Consider the following 22,346-nt stretch of genomic DNA (forward strand, 5'->3'; position numbering starts at 1 on the left):
AATCGGTTTCGTTAAGTTTAGACCTTAAAATAGCTCCATTTTAGGGTCGTTATTCAAAATGCTTATCTTCACTTTTCTGTTTAAAATCGAATGAACAGGTTTATAGAAATTGTTTGCTTCATGATCGTTTTTCAAATTCACATAGTCATGTTTTCTTCCACCCTCATAATCAGTAGGATCAATATGTAAAAAGGCAGTATTTGGATAGGCTCAAAAATTAACGATAGATTTTTTTTTTGCTGAATTTTGGGAACTTAGTGGACAAGAACTGATTTTTCAATCGACTGAATTGAATGGAATGATAAGCCCTGTGAATAAGCCATCGCATTGCTCATAGGCTTGGCAAATTGTTATTGTTCCCAATCGGCAGATAAGATTGTACATTTACCATCTCCATCCCGGTTAGATACTCATTCAAAGGAATGGTACCAATCTTCAGTCGCGATTCGAACCTTCAGCGCGTATCGGCCCACGACAACATTATCGGTAAAATTTCATTTAGTTTTTTCCATAAGTTAAGGAAGAATTACAAGACACAACTTATTCAAAAATCGACAAATTCTGAAATATTCTTTCCACATTACAATAAGGTACAAGACCACTAAAGAGTCGTTTTTCAGAGTATTGCAGAACTAATCAGCATCACTTCTGGGGTTCACGTAATCGGCTTACATAACTCCAAAACACGAAAATGAACCTGCTGCTGGTCACGGTTCTGGGGGTTATCCTGGTGGCATCTCATCAGAGTTTAGCCGCCCCAGCCAAAGCCCTAGCCGATGAAGAACTGAAGGGTTTCAAGCTTGAAGATGTTGTTCCGAATACCTTCGGGCAGAGAGGCTTCGGAGCCAGCTGGTTATCAGGCAGTGAACTTTTGTACAGGGTGGGTGACTACGTAAAATACGATGTGGCAACAGATACTGAGACTGTTCTACTAGCGGAAAGCACTTTGGTAAGTTAGTAACCGACAGGGTGCTACTTTTGACAGATTAAAGGTCATAAGATCGAACCTCGATGAGGCAATCCAAATTGATGACAGAAAGTTAGTGTTTATCTACTCAACTAATTTCAGAGCGCATATCGCGGGGCTAGCGTTCAGTTCTTGAAGCCGGACTTCACCTGGGCCTTGATTCGTTATGATGTCAAAACGGTGTTCCGGCATTCGACGCTTTCAAAGTATACGCTTTTGGATATCAGCACAGGGTAACTTTAACTAACAAAAAAAAAAAAACAGCCACATTTGTCTGAATTTCATCAAAATCTTTAACAGCAATACGTACACGATTGCTGATGGACAGGATGTGTCCATCTGTGTTCTGGCGCCCAACCATCAATCTCTGGCCTACATCAAGGATAACAACGTATACTACAAATCCAGTTTGACCTCCAGCCAGGAGGTGGCGCTAACCACTGACGGTATTCCGGGAATCATCTACAACGGAGTGCCGGATTGGGTTTATGAAGGTTAGTCGAACTCTTAATCTCAACTCTGAATTTTTAATCTGAGAATCAGAGGTCTGGATCTGAATTCCGAATCTGATCTAAATATAATTTGAAATCTTGAGTGTTGAATTAAAAAAAATTGAGATGCAGAATTAGCCGACGGAAGTGATGATTAATTGTGATGAATATTATGAGTTTAAAAGCTTTTATACAACTTTTTAAAATTTAACCTCAAATGTGCTATTCACGTAGAAAAATCCGGAAAAACATTGTTTATTTAATTCTAATTTGTTTCATATTTTCAAAATGATAAAATTCTCATTTTTTTAGGCAACACACAAATGAAAAGTTTGTTTTCTTGGAGTTTGATAAGCTATATAAAAAATTTTATTACAAATTTATTTTCAAAAAGGTTCAAATTTAGAACTCAGAATTCTGAACTCCTATTTCTAAATACTGTATTCTGGGATCAGAAATCACATTCAAAATTCAGTTTATGAATCCACATTCTGAATCAGAATCCAGTTTTGGAATCCATTTTCAGAATTCAAATTCAGGATAGGATTCAGAATAAAGAATTCATAAAATAAATTCAGATTCGGGATCGTAGACATTGACGAAGATAGTTGACGTAATTTAGCACATATTTGCATTTTTGCAGCGCTAATGTAATTACAGCACTAGAATCAGTATGACATTTGCTTTCTGATGAATATAAATTTATTGCCCATATACTCAACATCTAGTGCAAAGTTGAATTTAAATGCATGATAATCTGAGAAATTGCAAATGGACCGATAGGTTTTTTTTTTCAAACTCGAGAAAAACAAATCCAAAATTTGATAACTTTCAATAAAAATTCACACATTTGAAGGTATGCTTATTAGAGTAGCACAATAACCGCAAGCGAAAAAACGAGATATTTGGCCCGCAAAGTGTTAATACTTTTTTTTGTTTAAAATTTTTTCCAGAGGAAGTTTTCGGAACGGATGCCACGCTCTGGTTCTCGAATGATGGTAGCCACGTAGCGATTGCTAGTTTCGATGACCGCGAGGTGCCTCAGATTTCCTACCCGATCTACGGCAATCCGGGCGATGACAGTTTCCAGTATCCGGAGGAATATCTGTTGCGTTATCCCAAGGCCAACAGCACTAATCCATTAGTTAGCCTCCGGGTCATGGACCTTACGGTCAACCCCAGGGTTTGGAAGGACTTGGCCGCACCGGTTGACGTTGTCGGAGAAGATCACATTCTGACGAGCGTTAACTGGATTGGTACGAATTTGGGTGCCATGTGGATGAACCGGCGCCAGAATGTGGCCAGCTATCAAGGGTGCAATGTCGGAACTGGTGCTTGTAGAGAGATGATCCAAATTAATGAACCATCCGGTTGGTGTGATATTTCGACTTTCAGGTGTACAGATTCAGGAAGCCGTTGTCACTTCCTAGCCAATTTCAATGGTTGGCGTACGATTTGGGAGTTTAATGGATTTTTGTCTTTACCCAGATTCGTTAAGGAGCAGGTAACGGTCACAAGTATCATTGGCTACGACGAAGCCAAAGGTATCATTTACTACACAGCAGTTTCGGCAGACGCTCCTCAAGAACGCCATGTCTATGCTAATGCTGATTGTTTGACCTGCGACCTGCTCAAAGATACTTTAACCAATGATACCCCCTGTTCCTACGCAAGTGCAAGTTTCAGCTCCAACTTTGAGTATTTCGCTGGATCGTGTTCTGGTCCTACTCCTAGTTACACTCGTCTCTACAGAACTAATGACTTGCAGTTGATTGATACCTGGGAAGACAACAGAGCTCTACGAGCACGACTCGATGAGTACAAGAAAACTCAAGTGCGATTTTTGAAGGTCCCAGTAACAGGAGGATTCCACGCATCGGTTCGATTCTACCTGCCACCCGAGATCGATTTCGAGAATCCGGAAAACAATCAGGAAAAGTACCCCATGATTGTGCAAGTCTACGGAGGTCCAAACTCGGCCCGGGTTATTGACACCTTCACCGTTGGCTTCGGAGACTACCTAACGACCACCAAGAAGATCATCTACTGCCAGATCGACGGCCGTGGAACGGCTAACCAGGGTTATGAATTCTTGTTCACCATGAACAACGCTTTGGGAACGGTCGAAATCGAGGACCAGATTGCCGTTACCAAATACCTGCAGGATCACTACAGCTTCATCGATCGCGATCGGACCGGCATCTGGGGCTGGAGCTACGGAGGCTACGTCACATCACTCGCACTGGAGAAAGACGCCGAAACGGTGTTCAAATGTGGTATCTCTGTAGCGCCAGTGACCTCGTGGATGTTCTACGGTAAAAATTCTTTCAAATAATTTTTTGTCCACCGTTCCACCATCTTAAACTTTTCAGACTCCATCTACACCGAGCGTTTCATGGGAATGCCAACGGTGGAGGACAACCAGGTGGGGTACAACCGGAGCGATGTTAGCCGATACGTTGACGGAATGAAGAATCACATGTTCCTGCTGATCCACGGCAACGCCGATGACAATGTGCACTATCAAAATTCGATGGTTTTCGTGCGAGCCTTGGTCGATGAAGATGTGGAGTTCGAACAGATGGTTTGTTGTTAAATATTATGTTACATGGTAAAAAATTATTGGATTTTTTTTTTCCAGAGCTATCCAGATGAAGCCCACGGGTTGACCGGAGTCCAACGGCACTTGTATCATACCATGGACCATTTCTGGAACGAATGTTTCGATTTGTAATGTTCATTTTTTTCAATTGAAATAATACATCTTTATAATTAACATTGAATGAAAAATAGATTTCCTAAAATCACAATTGCCCCTCAGAGTTCTGAAATTCGTTGATTTGTTCCAGTTATATTCTTCACGTTGGAATGTGGTCCACACATGATCGCCCCGAACGAAATCCATTATTGCTGTCGTAGTGTAGCGTGAGTATTCTTGTAAGCTAGGAAGTTTGGCCTGTCGTAGGCAAGATCGTTTATCCGCCTTTCCAGTTGCATATTTTCTAAACGGTTGGCTTACCTGGTGCATGCCTGGTCAATTCCTACTGCCACCTTTCCTTAATCGCATTGCTTGTATCGATCGCCATCGGGTCGATTGCCATACTCGACGAAGCTAAGAAGGTCATCGCACAAACCGGAATTGATCTATGAGGGTGTAGAATGTTCGGCATAGCAAAAGAAAATGCCTTCGATTGATTTTGGTACGAACTTTTTCCTCCTCGGTATTGGAACATGGATCATGGCTTTTGACCACAAACAATTCAAATGGTAAAATGCTGCCTTTCAGTTCGTCTGCGTGTTTACAGAAGGAAATGATTCCAGTTTCTCTGTTGGTCCGAGTGTGAAAAGAATTTTTGTTTGATGTGAAAATCGCTCATTATACCTTCGAGTTTTCGTATACAATTTGTACCTTCGAGTTTTCGTATACAATTTGTCGTGATTCGTTGATTACTTTTTTCTTTTATCGTCCCGTTAGGTTCCACGTCGAACAGAAGGCCTTGGTTCGAAGGATTTCCAAGAAAGAAGACATCACAACGCTGCGCGTGCGTTCGCCTCGTCATCAGCCAAAATCATCTCGGCTGATCTGGAACTTGTTACGATCGGGGTCATACACACGATAGCCTTTGGTATCTTCACAATAACCAACAAAAATGCCGTTCTTTTGCTTGGGGTCAAACTTCCTGCGCTTCGCTTTTGGAATGTGTGTCGTCGTCGTCACTCAAACATTGTCAAGTGACGAAGTTTGAATATCTTGCCAGACCACGCCTCATCCGGCGTCTTGTTGTCCAAACACCTCATCGGACTTCGATTGATGAGATAAGCGGTCGTCGCGACTGCTTCTGCCCAGTACTCCTTACCAAGCTTCGCATCGTTCAGCCAGCACGGTGCCGTTTTGCTGTGGCGTGTATGGACAAGTCGTTTGATGCCGGATACCCTTGCACTCAAGAATCTTTCGGAAGCCTCGGTTTGCGTACTTCGTCCCGTTGTCGGTACGCAGGATCTTCAACTTCTTGCCGCTTTGCCGTTCAGCATTAGCCTTGAACTTCTTGAAAGCCTCAAGCACCCGGTCCTTGCGCTCGAGAGAATAGACGACGACCTTCTTGCTCACATCGTCGACAAACGATGCAAAACAAGGAGTTGAAGTGTACCAACACCAACAGCTCCGTGATTCTTGATTCGCTGCTCGGAAACGAAAATCGTGCCGGCTTCCCGTTGACCATTCGCTTCAGTTTCTTCATGCTGCTTGTTGTTATTTGTCCCATCGATTGCTTCGATTGGATAAATCTCAACAATGGAAGGTCATCGGACCGGAATGCCAAGTGGAGGTCGTCGGGCTGGAACCACTGGGAGGCGCAGGCATTAGGAAAGGTGTCGAGGCGAAGGAGAAAGCTTCGAGACACAGGAAGAGCGCTGAGACCAGAGCCATGGAAGGTCGGGCCAGAGCTATTGGGAGGTCGTCAGGCCAGATCCCGGGAAGGTCGTCGAACAACTGGTGCCATGGAAGATCATCGAGCTGCAACAGGGGCGAAAGCGTCGTGCAATGAATGCTACGAATGAGGTCCGGTGCGTGCGTTGAAGAGGAGAAGCCCCATCAAGAGGAGCCGCCGGAGGCAGTAAGCAGACTGCGAGTGTGTATGTTGAGGAGGAGTGTTGAGATTTGTCCAATCGAAGCAATCGATGGGACAAATAACAACATACACATAATGAATAAACAATCAGATATGTAACCATAGGGATGGCTTTCCTATAAATAGGATGTTAGGATAGTAAATAAAGTATTCCAGTTTCTACCACCAAGTAGTACAGATCTCTCTTTTCCACTGCCCAAGTGCTGCACAACACTGCTCTCATTCAAATGGCCTATCAACTGTGCCAAAGTTCGATGCTAATTGCCAAAAATGCTTTCTGCGGCCGACTAACTCGATACAGACCACCTTCTTCGGTTCGGGTGATGACTAGCTCGCTGCTGTCGGCCCAGATTTCTAACTTCTTGGACATGAAAAGTTGGTTGCTAGATCAGGAATTTTTAACACGTTGGCAACATCAACTCGTCCCTCGCAAGTTTCCATGCAAACCGCTCCCTTGGCGACAGCTTTCTTGTTACCGTTATTTGCTGTATCAACATCGTACTCGATGCAACCGTATCAACAAATGGTTAATCCGCGCGAGCCATTTGAATGGTGGCTCCGGAACCCAGATACCATTCATCCGCTTTGACGTCCCCGATGGCAAAAATGATGCAAATCCCTTGTGTTTGCTTTCTTTCGTCCTCTTGAGTGGACACTTGATGGCAAAATGTCCCGGTTTCTCGTAATTGTAGCACAGTTTCTCGTTTTTGGCCACCCTCCTTCGATTCACTTAATTTCATTCGATTAATTTTGCTATACAGAGCACCGTCCGTGCTGCTGCCGACTGTCTCATCTTTTCTCAGCAATCCTATCTTCCTTGTTATCCCAGAAGGCAGTTTTCAATTTCGTCCACGCGTCCTCGACACTGACCGCATCATGCACCAAGTTGAAATTGTAGCTTTCTAGGCTCAGGCGGATGTTGCAGCTCCAAATCTTCCGGCACGCCATCACCACCTTCTTCCACAGCAGACCAGCTACGCTCGCGGATCAAAACCATCCGCATCGCAAACGCCCCCGACGTGTAATTGTCCCTTCCACGCAGCTTCTAAATGGGGGGCAAAGTAACGAACGCTTCCTGCTCCGATCGTACCGCTTCCGGCGGGTGCTTTATTTTTTGAAGACCGCTGTCGAGGACCATCTCCTTGGACTTGATGTGTCCTTTACGCTTGCAGTGTTCGTTCAGTGCATTGAGCGTTCATGCTTCGTCTTGATGTGACCAAAGAAAATTACTGACTTCCGGATTGGGTACCTGGGCCCATAACCAATTGAAATACACGTGTGATTGAGTTAACGTGTGACAATGGAATGATTCATTCTATCTATTATTAACTAGGCACGGATTACTAAGTTTAGATCTCATAACTTGTTCTACGCCTACTATCCATAACTTTTCGAAAAATTGTCATTTTGATTTTTTTTTTCATTTTAAGAAAAAATAATTGTGTTTCATATAGCGTTTCTGATAATGAATAAGTTCTCAACATTCTACGATAATATTTTAATTTAAAAATTAATTTTCTAAGAGCAAACTTTACCAACGATTAATACCCAAAAAAATAGCCTACACTTCTGTTTTAGCGTGCAGGCGTTACGAAAACCCGGACAAATGACAGATAATACGTGGAAGCAGAGGCGCCCGATAAAAAACGTCAGAAAATACGTGGATTGCTGAAGCGAAAGTGTATTTTTATAAAAATCAAGTGGAATGCTTCGATATTTTGTGGAAATAAACTAGGCTAGCCACCCATCAACAATCGCAGTTTAATAATTAAACAACCCACTATCGATCGGCGGTGGCTGGCTGATGTGATTAGTAATTCAATTAAGGAATAGCAGCAGCAATAGTTGGGTATCACGGGTTTCGGGGGGAAAGTCGAAAAGGCAAGAGTTTTTCTTTGTGCAGTGAGAGTTCAACATTACGGAATACCAGAGGTTGTTGAACAACTTAGATGGCCCCGACTAGGAAACCGAATGATGGGCTGCTGGCCCGGGTCAATTTCCCACTATATGCCATTGAAATGCTGACCAGCAGACATGTCCTGGTGGCAGGGGGCGGCGGAGCCTCAAAAACTGGAGTCGCTAATGGGTTTGTAAGTAGAGAGATAAGCATTAATTACTCTAGTATCTCTATGAAGTCTGAACAATAAATCTTTGAATTTTCTTTTGAAGGAAATCTACGAGATTTACCACAATGGCGAGAAATATGTGGCCGAAGAAATAATCCGGCACGAAACGGGTCCAACGGTGGTCATGAACTGTGCGATAAAAAACGATGAAAAGCGGTCACTACTTCTCGCTGGTCAGGAAAATCACTGCCAAATGTATCTGGTCAATCCGATTATAACTTCCGGTGCAGATGGGGAAACTATTGGGGCCGGGAAAACATCTGAAACACTGGACAGTTTAAGGAAGAGGAAAGCGGCACCATCTCAACAACCACAGGCCAATGGACAGGTCAATCATCCAAAGGATTCAGAACAATCCGCGGATAAGAAATTGAAAGGCGATGGAAAAGACGATCGGCAAAGGAAACGCATTAGGTTCGAGATAAAAACCGGCGATTCAGTTCAGACAGATTTTACTGAAAATGAACCACTACAGCGAGTTGTTCGAATCAGTTCCAACGGAAAGGTGATGGCCACTGGAGGAACCGATGGACATTTACGGCTTTGGCATTTCCCCAAAATGACACTGATTACGGCCATTTTGGCGCATACCAATGAAATCGATGATTTATGTTTCAGTCCCGATAGCAAGCATATCGTTTCGATAGCCAAGGATGGCCTCGGGATGATATGGCCCGTCAATCCGGCCAAAGAATCCAAGAAACTTGTGTGGGATCCTCCAGAAGGTGGCAAATATTTACTGAAGCGATGTCGCTACGGAGTGATAGAAGGTCAAAAGGATAAGCATCGTTTGTTCACCTTGGCCAATCCCCTTACAAGATCCGGTAAAACCAGGGGATACCTTCAACAGTGGGATCCGGAAGTGGGTCGGTTGACTCGGGTGGTAGAAATCGATGAGGCATTGGCAGCATTAGCCGTACGAGACGATGGCCGATTCGTGGCCATCGGAACCATGTTCAGTGGTTCTGTCTCGATATACATAGCCTTCAGCTTGCAACAAGTGATGCACATTCCCAATGCTCATGCGATGTTCGTCACCGGACTGGAGTTCCTACCAGTTACCAATTTCGATGGCCCGGCCGTTACTGCTGATACGGAGGCAGCTGTCCTCTCCATTTCGGTGGACAATCGGGTGTGCATTCACAGTTTTCAATTCAGACGTGGGTATTCCAAAAAATGTCTTTCATTACAGTAACTTCTAACCATGTCATTCTCCTATTGCAGATTCTCTCCCGGCGTGGGTAGCAATTTTCGCAATTATTCTCATACTGTGCATCACATTTTGTTTCTGCTCATACATCGGACTGTGATTTTAAGTTGTTTCTATAAATGTATCATAACTTTGTGAGTGTTAGAAACGTGTACAGTTCATTGGCAGTTTGGAGCCCGAAATTTCAGCAATAAGGCACTCGACTCGTTGCAAAAATATAAATTCAATTCCTCTGCATCGAAACCTGTTCAAAAGTTTAACTAGTTATCTTCAAAAGAACAAAATTTGCTATCGATCAGAAACGAATGCCTTCACTGCAATCAATCGTTAAAAATTCTCTTTCTTATCTTTGTTGCCTATAGGCTTCTCAGTAATGTGAGTTTTCAGCATTTTACCCAAAAATAACTTCAAAATAAGGTGTTGAGAGAATACAATCCTGCAAAAATAAATATCAACGCTGTCCTCTCACTGCAGATCTATCGATCAAAATGGTAAATCAATAGCCCAAATTTATAAAAACACTGACACACGTGACGTAGTGACTACAAAATAGCTTAAGGTGAAAGAAGTTAATAATTTATTGTAAATCTGTCAGCCTAGTTTGTTATGCTAAAAACAACAAAAAAGTACCCCCATCATAGTTAAAAATATATCAAATATATGAAGAAAACACTCGGCTTAGTTAGTTTAATTTTGGAATTTCCCTGTTAGTTGATCTTTTAATTTGTCTACTCGACGAATCCTTAAGATAATTTTATCCAAAAATACGGATTCAAAATCTCCAGATAAAAAATTATAATACAAAACGGTACTAATTTACAATTTTGATCCATCAAACGTTTGCTTATAGAGATTCAACATTCGGATCTCGAAATCACATTCAGATTTCGAATTTGAACTTTCTGATTGAAAGGCTTTTGATCTTTTTTTTTTTGCGGCGTTTAAATAGCTCGGGGAGCTGACGCTGGAAATGAAAATTAGAGATAGTTTGGAGAAGGAAATTTTAAAGTTTAGAGTAGGCAGCGTAGAATAGTAAGCGATCATGAGACGTTGGTTAGACCAACCCCTCCTGATACCAGTTGGAGGAAGGACAAGGGTGGGTTCGAGACTGGCCTCTACTTACTCCCCAAGCATCTCACCTGTCAGCAACTTATGGGATTCGAACCCAAAAGTTTTTCTTGCCGATACCGGGAATCGAACCCAGTACGCCTGGGTTACCAGACTCGCGCCAGTCTATCCACTAGACCACATCAGCGCTATGTGATTGAAAGGCTTTTGATCTGATTCCAAATTCTATTAAAGCTTTCAAATTTAAAGTAATGCTTTGGATTCAACAAACACATGTAGATTTCAGATATCAGAGTCAGATTGTAAAGGCAGTTTAAAATTGATAATACTAGGTGCCGATTCAGATATCAGAATTCAAAGAGCAGAAATTTTCTTTCAAATCATATGAACAGGTTTTCAAATATAACAATACATTTTCAGAAAATTTACCTTGACAAAAGCTTGGCCGGTGTATGAACCCCTCACTAATTTGAGTTACCGAGCGCTTTTACTGAAGACATCAGAAACCTCAGAAACCCTTAATTACCTGGAAAATAAAGATAGATTTCATATTTTTTTCATAAACGCCATTAAGCTATCCACATTTTTTAGGATATCTACATTTATTTTAGTCATTTATTTCCAGGAATGTTACCTTGAATTGCATTATTTGCAGGAAAATCCGGAACTTATGAATGAGCCGCATCACAACCGAACACAAGGAACTCAATTTTTGTTAATAAAAAAGAGTGCATTTCTAGCGTAACATTTCAAAAGGGCGAAACTGCCAAATGTAAACAAATCGAGTTAACGGTCATTCCGGATGCACGCGGTTGCACTTTACCTATCAAACGTGGTTTCATCTTAAAATTACTTAAAACTTTCAAAAAATTGATAAAATTCAATTGGGTGAAACTTCCTGTTGATGCATTTTCGTTGGAACGTGAAGTTACGCCTATTCAAAATGGAGTGAATTTTTCTATTCGTGTAGAGCCAAAAGGCGTAACTGAGTTGACCGTGTGTGACAAAACGGCCTAATTAGTTTTTGCGTGTAGGATGAATGGGCACGCTCATTTTTTTATAACCATTTTCGAGTATTTTTCAACCGTTTTTTGGCTTTCTCTCGAAAACTTCGATAATTGTTGATTTTTAACCAGAATGAACTATTGAATTTTAAGCATTTTTAAAGTACTTTTTGAAAACCAAAATAATGGTTGAAAATTCCAGCATCAACAGAAAAGATAAGTTTGTTTTAGGTTAGCGTTCCGCCATTGTTTTTCCTCTAGCTCAATAATTTTTCGGTGCCAATAAAATTTTCAACCCGATCACCATGAGCAGGTAAATTGTTGTTTTTTTTATATTGTTGTGCTTCTTTCATTCGCAATATTTACGATTCGTATTTTCAGTATGGATGATTACAATCCTATGAACGGTTCTGGGCGAATGGGGAAACTATCGGATACGGCTCAACTTTTCGGAGGAAGCTGCTTCCTGAGAAACTATTTACTGGATGAGCTGATCTACGAGAACAATGTCAAGTATGATCTTTCTGCAGCAATATCCGCAATCAGCGATTTGTCACTTTTTGATTTTAATAACCTTCCGGACGGCTGATCAGGTAAAAACTTTATTTGATTTTAAAACGAAATTTTAAAAAGTTCTTTGAAAATTCCAGAAGAAATGTTCAAAACTATAAACGAACGTACCGTGACGTGTAAAGAACACATTCGCTTGCGCAGTCCTACAAATGATATGTTTATCCGGAAGATTGTTCATCAAAATTTACAGGAAAGATGCACGCACATACGGGTAAGATTTTAGCACAGATTGGAAGAAGATTTTAGAATCTGAGACCTGAGTAACATAATGCATGTGAAGCAAACAGTTTATTTTTCGTTTGGTTTCAGATTGATCTATGCATGGAATTGTGATAGAAATAGTTTCATGAGTATGGTGCTCCAATGGCTCGGGCTTCAAGGAACTGTAACCGAGCTCTATACTAAACAGACCCAGCATGTTATCGAGCCTTCTGGACTCTGGAACGATTACATAAAAGTTTCAATTTCATTCAGGCACGCAACTTGGCACTATGAATTGAAGAAAACAAAAATTATAATTTATAATAATTAAATACTATTCACGTTAATTAAAACGGTATAACTCTATTAGTCCTTCGGTTTTTAATATAACATTCGGAAATCTTCCATTTTAGCTGCAATAGAACGAACCCTTTTTAATTTTGTAGGAAAACGGTTAATTTATAACCGTTTTCCAGTTTTAACAAACGGTTAAAAAATAACCATAATCCAAGTTCTCGGTGGAATCTCATTTTATGAGTTTTCGCTGAAAACTCATAAAACGACTTGATCCACAAAACTTCCATTATGGTTATTTTTCAAGCATTCATGGTTCAATATGGCCCAGCGTGGGCGTAACTTCAAAACCAAAACAAAAACGGCCGATCAATTGGGCGAAACTTGCAGGCGTAACTGAAATCGAAAACTCGAAAATCTCTGAAATTACGTGAAAAAAGTTAAAGTTCTTGATAACCATCGAACAATAAGAGAATATTATGCACATTTCTTGATTTTCTTGAACAAAAAGTGGTCGATTTTATAAATAGGATTTGAATAGGTGTTCCGAATTTTCAAACGCGTTTTTCTCGTTTCGAGCTAACTGCTAGTTTCGCCCTTTTTAAATGTTACGCTAGATTTTCTCTCACTTAAAGAGTGGCCAGATAAGCAGATTTTCTTGAATTTGCAATGCTAGAATTTTTTATTCTAATAGGAAAACTACGGAGTTTTGCTGAATGAAGTCGAATAAATTTATTGAAATTCTTTCTCTTTCGCTATCTTCCGATCGAGCAATGCCAGAGTTTTGTTATTCTATTATTAAATAACAAAACTCTGACATAATTAACAATAATTTAATAGATTCATAGTTACGTATTTTTGTTGTTGTTTTACGGAATTCATGTTAGGTGTGAATTTGGCTCAGACTGTTCATTTTATCCGATTTTCTCATACTTTACGTTCTTAAGAATAGGGCCAGCTCATTTTTGACAATATTTTTATCAATTCAAATAACATTGAACCAAACAAAATCTTAAACTATGTATTTAAAAATCTAAACTTTTCTTTATCTCAGATAACACAATTTTTTTTCAAAAAAATTGTTCATTCAATCAATTAAATAATTGGCAACACTTCTCACAAAACAAAACATCAAACAAAAAATCAGCACTCACCGACTCACCGCAACAAGCCATTTTCAATTTTAAACTCACTTTTTCGGTAACAGAAAAACTTTTCGTGCTTCTTCGAAATCCGCGTCCATCCCGTCGATCCTGATTTCCTGTGTTGTTTCGAATTTAAGTTCACGATTCTCGCATAAACAAATTCGTCCGGTAAAGTGGTTTAGTATCCAGTTGTGCCGTGTTTTTTTTTTAAACTAGTGATTTTTTTTGGTTTTTTCGGATTCCGGAAAGTGAATTTCGTTAATTGGAACTGGATTTTTTATGGTAAGTTAGAACCAGAACTAAAATATCCACAATCGATATAAAACCTTATGTAGTACCATAGAAGGCTATCGTTACTCAATAAAATTACAATTACAATAAATTGTAAATAAATACTACTGATCATCTTTGTCATAATACCATCATGCCATTTTTATGAGGTGCCAGGTGTAGGGGAGAGTGGGGAATCGAGGGCCACATCTTTTAAATGAACTTTAAAAAAATATTTAAATGACAAAAAGTTGGATTTTTTCAACGAACAAAAGCGTTCTTTTCACTGACACGGAAAATAATAAAAAGGTAAAATTCACCGAGATAGTAATGTGAATGCTCGAGGAAGCCGAAAAGGTAACCCAACAAACATTTTTTGCTGAACAACCGCTGAAACATTGTTTAGTTCTAATTTTAAATCAGCTATCTTGCTGAAAGAAGGCAACCCAAATTTAGAGAGAAGCTGCTGTTCAGCCCTTAAACATCGAGATCTGGAGAAATTAATCAGCAAAGATGACATGAAACCACATGAAACGTCAATTGACGGAGCAACAAAAAAAAACACAAAAAGAATGTTGACCGATGTATGTCCGATGTTTGCCAGCTACTTTTCCCCTCACGTGTTATTTTTTCTTCATTTGAACTCGTCTCGAACTTTGAACCTACGACTTGTTAGTCTCATGCCGCAGAAAGCAGAACCAACCATGCATTCTGCGAAGGAACAGAAAACTGTCGCTCTTAAGCGACCGAAATATTTCTCAACCAAGGTCAATTTCAAATGAAGAAATTAAAATTGCTATGAGAATAAAATGTAAATTTCCCGGCAAGGCCATTTTATCATGCCAAATGAGAAATTCCGAATCATTAGATGATTCAAAAGATAATTATTTTGATTCGTCATGACATGAATAACAAAAAGTTTGATATTGCTGAAAGACGCTTTCGGAGCTACCCTTATACAGCTGACGGCTGTCAAATTTGAAGGTGTCAAAAATGGTTGGACAAAGGCTGAACGAGTTATTCTTCAGCCAATTTTCCCCTACTTTCTATTGGCTGAAATAAAACTTCCTTATACGCTGAAACAGCGCTGAAATATTTCTTTCTTCAGCCAGAAAGCTGAAACAGCAACCAGCACCTCAAAACAGCATACAATCAGAGAATTGGCGTTTTTAATCAGCAAAAATGTTTGTTGGGAACTTATATACCTTTTTGAGTGTAAACTCACCTCACAGTAAGTGTTTTCTCAGATATCATTTAGTTGTGCTGGTTCTCGCCATTAATACTTTGCTTTTGTTTCAGGTTGGCACACGGAGCTTCGAGGTATTTTCCACGTCATCCTCCAGAGATATGAAATTAATGAAAAAAAAAAGTTAAATTTACCGAGAAAGATGGGTGAAAAAAAATCACCTCGCTTCGCGGTAAATTTGACTTTTTTTCCGTGCACAATTCTGTTTTGACCTGATTTTGTAAACTAATTTTCAAAATGTTTGCACCTCCATTAAGATGGCTGAAAATCGTTATAAAGTTCTTTATGGACTCGTACAAAATTTGTAAGAATGTTGATAACTGTGAAAAGTGCTGCAAGGCTCGGTTTTTCAGTCTTGGAGACAGTTTCTCGCTTTGAAACGTAAATCTGCCACGATGGAGGTAGTAGAATCCGATTTTTATCCACCCTTACGTTAAATTTTTCTAAGATCATGATTTAAAATATTTTGGCATCGAGATTCTCAAAAAATGAAAGCTAGAATATTTGCGTATTTTTAAAGGTAGCTGTTTTTCGAACTTTGTGTTAATTTGTTTCTGGATTTTCTTTGAGCATGTTTATCATATTTTATCAATTACTAGAATCGGTTTGAAATTACTTTTCTGGTTTTTTTTGCAAAAATTTTGCGTTAATTCACTTATACTGCCGTTGGACGCATCATTGTCACATGTGACATTTCTACGTTTTTCACTTTTTGATGCCAATCGTCATAATTTGATACGTATTATTGAAATTCTTTGTCAAAACATAAAGTTTATTCTAGAAATTTCGAGAAAAATTCAAAGTCAATTTGTCACACTGGGACAAATGGACGCATAACTGTCACACTGAGACGATTGGACGCATATTTGTCACACTTAAGAAATGACCATGTTATAACTTTGGAACGTCTTAATAGAATTTCACCAAACTTGGCATACGTGTTCTTGATAGTCGGGAAGGGATCGCGAAGATATAAAAAGGGGGCGGGTCACTGTTTTCGCGACATCCCAGCATGTGCAGGAAAAACTCTGCAAACTGCTTCGGGTTCGTTGCTGGCGCTTGGAAGAGTGCATGTAAACGTACCCACTTCACTGCATTAGTCAAATTATTACTCTTCCGGCGCCGTGTAACTGTAGTCCACAATTGGCCGGAATGGCCATTTGTGATTGTCGGTGGTTTTAGCAGACCATTTTTTTTGTTTTGCTTTGAGTTTTTGATTTTGACGCACTTCGCAAAATACCGGTGATGTCTGTTTTTAATGTTTACGAACTATTCCGCCAGAGTTACTTCGTCCGGAACTTGTCCCAGGACCATATTCACTTCAAACAGATTGATTGTCCTCTTCTGGTATCGCTTCTCTCGTGGTTGCGACATTTTCAGCACGGCAGCTGACAATTAGTTGAAGAAATGTTGCTTCCTAATTGAGTGAGCTGCCGCAAATTGCTCCTCCGTGCCGTTTTATTGATCGAACCCGTTTAAGACTTCATGTTTGTCACCAGATAATGTACGCTTTCAAATAATCCGATTCAGACATATTTTTTTCAATTTAAGCTTCCATTCACGAATAAAACACAAAAGCCACACACGAAATTCCAAATCAAACATCTACTGGGAAAATGTTCGTGGTGTGACAAATATGCGTCCATTTTTCGACTATTCATAGAATTTCGCGGCATAAATGTCACAAAACGATTTTCATTGAAAAAACAGTTCATTTTGGAAAAATTTGATCGAGGCTCATTTGATAGGAGCACACTTCAGAGATCCACGGCATTGGAGTCAACAAAAATTGTGAAACTGTGCAATAACAGCAAATTGTTTTTGTGAAACTTTGATTGCGTTTTTCTCGCTTTGCCTTTTTGTAACATGTGACAATTATGCTTCCAACGGCAGTATAATCCAGTCAAAAATAGATTTTGATGTTAGAAAATCTGAGAAGATGCAAGTTGACAAAAAGTTCGATAAATAGCTACCTCAAAAATTCTGTGTTTCGTATTTTGAGAATTTAAAGAAACCAAAATGTGTCAAATTACGTCAGCTTTGCAATCCACTTTTCAAAACTTTTGTACTACGACTGAAACAATTTTGATAATTTATTGATTGAAAGGTACGTTTTTTTACCACTTTTTACCTTTTTTGTGGTCATGATCTTAAAATGTATATCCAGGTGCGCAACATATAGCTTAGGTGGCTTCTGTTTTCTTAAGCACTAAGTAGTTATTTGGTAACTGATCTTTAGTTTTCTTTCCAAAGCAAGTTTTTTTTTCTAACAATGTTGCTGAATATTGTCTAAGAAACATATTTTGAGTTAAATTACGAGGTTTTCAAAATAATAAATTTCGTACAAATCGGTTGAGAAACCAAGAGAGATATTGATTAAGCGAGGATTGTCAAATAGACATTAAGATCTGATTAAAAAATGTTTGTCTGGGCTTTAGGGAGCATCCATAAAAAAGTAATGATGCAATATTGAAGATTTTATGAATTTATTATGGGTCGCAGATTTTTTTTATTTGGATGCGCCTGAATAAAGTGTCCCAACTCAACTCAACTCAACTCATTGAATCAAAGTTTAAGGCTCTCTATAGTACACTAGAGTGGACCCACCGATCATTCGATTTGTTGAATCTCAACGTATTCCTTTCACCCACATTTATGAAGTAGATAACTCTTTCATTGCCCACTATCGTGCAACGAAAGCTGGAACAAGCAGCGTCTTGATAAAGTACTAGTTAATTAACGCTGTGCTTAAAAAATTAGCCATAATTTGGAGAGGATTAGATTTCAAATCATTGGATCTCAATTCGATTCTTTAAATTTATTTTTAATATCAGAAAACGTTTTTGTTCTTTAACACTAAACGTACCGGAGGCGGTCAAATGACGGTTTTGAAACTTTGAAGGATGATTACGCCTTATATAATTTTTTTTTCGCCAAATTAACGACAGGACTATTTTTATTTTCAAAATGCAAGTATTTTTGCGTTTTTAAATTTTTTCTAAGTGTTGTGGTTTTTGAATAACGCATGTGGTATACCTATTCATACCGCGAGCGGTCAAATGACGGTTTACACTGTTTTCGCTAAAACTTTCTTGTTTCTCAACCGATTTCTTTAAAATTTATAGTTTTGAAAAGCCTATAGTGTGACTCAAATATGTTTCTCACACAGTTTTCAGCTACAATCAATTATTTCAAAGTTATTTTAAGTCCAAGAAATTTTTTATGAAAAAACATGCTTCAGGAAAATTGCTATAAATCAGTTATTTAGTGCTCGAAAAAAAATCACTTAGTGCCTGAGAAAGCTGAAGTTAGAAGCTATATGCTGCACATACGGAAATTTTTATCAAATTTTTTTTAAGGTCATGCCCACAAAAAATGTAAAAAAGTTGTGTAAAACCCGTACTTTTCAATCAATCAACCGAAAAAGCTGTTCCTGTTACAGTAGAAAAATTTCAAAAAATGAATTGGAAAGTTAACGTAATTTGTCACATTTTGTCATCTTTAGATTTTGTAAAATACGAAATACATAATTTATGACGAATTTTCAAAGGTAGCTGTTTTTCGAACTTTTTATCAATTTGGATTTTCTGGGACAATTCCTACACCTAAGCTCAGCTTTGCACTGGATTTTGAGTATTTTAACGTAAGGTTTAGGCAATAAAACTATATGCAAAAGAAAGCTAATTTCATACCGGTTCTAGTGGCGTAACTGCATTGGCGGTGCAATGCTTAGCAAAAATATGATAAATAGAAAAGTAAAGTAGTTTCTGAATATTGAGAAGTCAGCACAAATTCTTGCTTGGTAGACGGGCGCAGTGGGTGGTAATATCTCAAAGCTATTTTGCACACGAAGAGGGGTGAAAGGAAACGAAAAAACAAACGAGCATTCGCTCAAATTTTCTGGTTTTACTTTCAGAAATATATTTATTATATTTTTGTCAAGCATCGCACCGCCAATGCAGTTACACCACTAGAACCGGTATGAAATTAGCTTTCTTTTGCATATATTTTTTTTGCCTAAACCTCACGATAACATACTCAAAATCCAGTGCAAAGCTGAATTTAGGTGAAGGAATTGTATCTAAAATCCGAATTGATAAAAAGTTCGAAAAACAGCTACCTCTGAAAATTCGTCATAAATTATGTATTTCGTATTTTACAAAATCTAAAGATGCCAAAATGTGACAAATCACGTCAACTTTCCAATTCATTTTTTGAAATTTTTCTACTGTAACAGGAACAGCTTTTTCGGTTGAATGATTGAAAAGTACGGGTTTTACACAACTTTTTTACATTTTTTGTGGGCATGACCTTAAAAAAAATTTGATAAAAATTTTCGTATGTGCAGCATATAGCTTCTAACTTCAGCTTTCTCAGGCACTAAGTGAATTTTTTTTCGAGCACTAAATAACTGATTTATAGCAATTTTCCTGAAGCATGTTTTTTCATAAAAAAATTCTTGGACTTAAAATAACTTTGAAATAATTGATTGTAGCTGAAAACTGTGTGAGAAACATATTTGAGTCACATTATAGGCTTTTCAAAACTATAAATTTTAAAGAAATCGGTGAAAGTTTTAGCGAAAACAGTGTAAACCGTCATTTGACCGCTCGCGGTATGAATAGGTATATACAAAGTGTCGGTATGTTTAATGTTAATATCCCATATTTGAAACAGATGGAGTGTATGCATTCCAATTTTATAGATATTAAAATCTCAGCCAAACCTTCGAAGGCACTAAACTCTTCAGTCTCGAAGAATCAATGAAGAATACATCCCTGTATGAAAGGCGCGCATTTTTATTCAAACCCCCATAGGAGATCGCTAAACACGTTTCACGTGTTAAACGATCAGCCCCAACGAACGTTTCCATCGTTAGCGCTCAATTTTGTAAAAAGAAAAGAGTGCGTTGCACATTGCTCTGGAAACTCTGCAAAATGTCATAGAAAGAAGCCATCGGCCAGACAAGGGCTCTCTCTTTTTGCTTCCAGCCAGCCAAAGAAGTAAAAAGTTTAATTACTAACGCGTTGCTTCTTCCCGGTTGCATATACATCACTAGCCAGTTCCAATTCAAAACTCGCGACATTCGGTTCCCCCTTGTAGCTTCGAAGGGAGCAACGCATCCGGATTATTATTCTTGCGTTCGTTGAGCCATCGTTGTTCGGAGACCATCTGTGCGCAGTTTTATTTTTGCTCGTTTTCTGTTTGTTGTTTGCCTGTTGCTGGTAAAAAGTGATACAAATTGCTTGGATATTCTGGTGGTTTTTTTTTGAGAAACAAGAAATTTCAGGTAAGTCGTAACTAGTTCAACAAACGGTTAAGTTCATATTTCGGAAATTTATAATTCTGTTCAATAGAGCTGTTCTGAAGTGTGACTAAGTGACTTAGAAAATTCATATGCTAAATTGATAGTTTTGAGATACATGTTTGCTCAATTTTTCGAGAATCTCTTTATCAATTTTTGCAAAATGCGTTGGGTCATATGCGAAATATTACGGTCAAAAAAGTCAAATTTTCGTAAAACTTCTATAGCTACCTAGTCCCAAATATTTTTAAAACTTCAGATTTTGTCAGATAACGGTTAGATAGTTGATATAATCCTAATAGAAAATAAAAAAAAAAAGTTATGGATGTGGAAAGTTGGCGATCTGGTAGCGTGCACTCCAATTTGTAAAGAATTACGAATGGTATTGTAATTTTTTATATGAACACCACGACTTTTTGCGACACATTAGGCCGGAACAAATATCCAATCCTTTTTTGGGGCTTATGGTGTAAGAAACAACCTTTTATGGGGCGGCAACTCAGAAAAATGATATTGATAGGTCACACTAATTCGATTTTTGAAAAAAGGCCATTTTTTCTATACTCATTCCTAATAAAATTCTCTTATCTTGAATAAGTAACAATTGTCTCTAATGTTTTTATGAATTTTCTTTTGAATTGCAGGATTATTGTTTTTTGTAAATTTTTTTTCCAATCAACAAAAAAGTGTCCTTAAGATTAATTTTTTCAATTACCAACGAACTTAAAAGATTCAAAGTTATTCAAGTTTTACTGTATAAAAACACACACAAATTTTTGCTTAGGATTGCTTGTGATGTGGTTGGATTTGGTTATAACAATCTAAGAAAAAAAAAATTAGCGCTGATGTGGTCTAGTGGATAGGCTGGCGCGAGTCTGGTAACCCAGGCGTACTGGGTTCGATTCCCGGTATCGGCAAGAAAAACTTTTGGGTTCGAATCCCATAAGTTGCCGACAGGTGAGATGCTTGGGGAGTAAGTAGAGGCCAGTCTCGAACCCACCCTTGTCCTTCCTCCAACTGGTATCAGGAGGGGTTGGTTTATAATCTTGAACTACATTCTGTCCATATCCAGCCGGAATGGATATAATGAAGTGCATGATGGTCTAACCAACGTCTCATGATCGCTTACTATTCTACGCTGCCTAATCTTCTAAACTTTAAAATTTCCTTCTCCAAACTATCTCTAATTTTCATTTCCAGCGTCAGCTCCCCGAGCTATTTAAACGTCACAAAAAAAAAACAATCTAAGAAAAAAAATAACTCCAGATGAAAAACTTGTTCATCTTTTGATCGATTCTTGAATCACTCGAAAGAATCATGTCAAGTTTCTAGACATCTAGATCAATTGATTGATTTTTAGTCCAAAATATGCGTTTGAGAGCAAAGCTAATACGATAGATTTAAATCCAAAGTTCTTCTAGGTGCTAGCGATCCAATATTGAAAAAAAAATCCATGGAATTAGTACGGAAATCAATTTTTTCTACTTTTCTGTGAGACATTCATCTTGAATTATTTACATTGAACTGCTACAACCATCTCAACTCTTCAAACAAGAGTTGACAAACACGATCAGGCTGGTTGCAGTCTATTCCGGCTTCTCCAGACACAACCCGGTAGGTAAAATTGCTGCTTTACTTTCTTCAGCTTCCTCAAATGTCAACAAAGGTGGATTTACCAACCAGTTAGTCTGGTGAGGAAATGCATACAGCCAGTCTCTTGCAGAGCTCTAAGCACAGAAATGCACAACCGAGCAACTGCACGCGCATATTGCCAATTGAGATCACTTTTCCTTTCGCGCGTGAAGCTCATCAAGGGCC

At 38.7% G+C, this 22,346-nt stretch overlaps 3 protein-coding genes and 1 long non-coding RNA gene across 5 annotated transcripts in view; all 4 read left to right on the forward strand.

Annotated features, from left to right (window-relative positions):
- The first annotated feature begins 419 nt into the window (after positions 1-419).
- LOC129747037 (venom dipeptidyl peptidase 4) lies at positions 420-4,235 on the forward strand. Its single transcript, XM_055741051.1, has 7 exons — positions 420-486; positions 621-949; positions 1,070-1,200; positions 1,268-1,461; positions 2,412-3,773; positions 3,831-4,042; positions 4,100-4,235. Exons 2-7 carry the CDS (start codon positions 692-694, stop codon positions 4,190-4,192), a joined length of 2,250 nt encoding a protein of 749 aa, XP_055597026.1. The 5' UTR covers positions 420-486; positions 621-691; the 3' UTR covers positions 4,193-4,235.
- Positions 4,236-7,702: 3,467 nt separating this feature from the next.
- LOC129745357 (prolactin regulatory element-binding protein) lies at positions 7,703-10,080 on the forward strand. The gene is made up of 3 exons (XM_055738382.1): positions 7,703-8,176; positions 8,256-9,372; positions 9,437-10,080. The coding sequence occupies exons 1-3, from the start codon at positions 8,036-8,038 to the stop codon at positions 9,520-9,522; spliced, it is 1,344 nt and encodes a 447-aa protein (XP_055594357.1). The 5' UTR covers positions 7,703-8,035; the 3' UTR covers positions 9,523-10,080.
- A 1,576-nt stretch (positions 10,081-11,656) lies between these two features.
- LOC129749823 (uncharacterized) lies at positions 11,657-12,637 on the forward strand. The gene is made up of 4 exons (XR_008738179.1): positions 11,657-11,807; positions 11,876-12,087; positions 12,145-12,278; positions 12,377-12,637. It is a non-coding gene; the product is annotated as an uncharacterized LOC129749823 (long non-coding RNA).
- Positions 12,638-13,763: 1,126 nt separating this feature from the next.
- Positions 13,764-22,346, forward strand: part of LOC129743930 (uncharacterized) — a 178,861-nt gene continuing 170,278 nt past the window's right edge. The window contains exon 1 of one of the 2 annotated variants that reach the window (XM_055736169.1): positions 13,764-13,989. The gene's annotated coding sequence lies outside the window, so the exon portion shown is untranslated. Of the gene's footprint in view, positions 13,990-20,281; positions 20,514-22,346 lie in introns of those variants that run through there. The other variant, XM_055736168.1, reaches the window with a different exon arrangement.

This window comes from Uranotaenia lowii, chromosome 2 (assembly GCF_029784155.1).
Source record: "Uranotaenia lowii strain MFRU-FL chromosome 2, ASM2978415v1, whole genome shotgun sequence".
Classification (NCBI taxonomy): Eukaryota; Metazoa; Arthropoda; class Insecta; order Diptera; family Culicidae; genus Uranotaenia; species Uranotaenia lowii.

Bases quoted from the DNA above. Each gene is read 5' to 3' on its own strand.
- LOC129747037 (XM_055741051.1), top strand. From the start codon at position 692: ATGAACCTGCTGCTGGTCACGGTTCTGGGGGTTATCCTGGTGGCATCT. The intron at 950-1,069 runs GTAAGTTAGTAA...AACTAATTTCAG, and splicing joins TACTAGCGGAAAGCACTTTG to AGCGCATATCGCGGGGCTAG. The intron at 3,774-3,830 runs GTAAAAATTCTT...TAAACTTTTCAG, and splicing joins GACCTCGTGGATGTTCTACG to ACTCCATCTACACCGAGCGT.
- LOC129745357 (XM_055738382.1), top strand. From the start codon at position 8,036: ATGGCCCCGACTAGGAAACCGAATGATGGGCTGCTGGCCCGGGTCAAT. The intron at 8,177-8,255 runs GTAAGTAGAGAG...TTTCTTTTGAAG, and splicing joins CTGGAGTCGCTAATGGGTTT to GAAATCTACGAGATTTACCA. The intron at 9,373-9,436 runs GTGGGTATTCCA...CTCCTATTGCAG, and splicing joins TCACAGTTTTCAATTCAGAC to ATTCTCTCCCGGCGTGGGTA.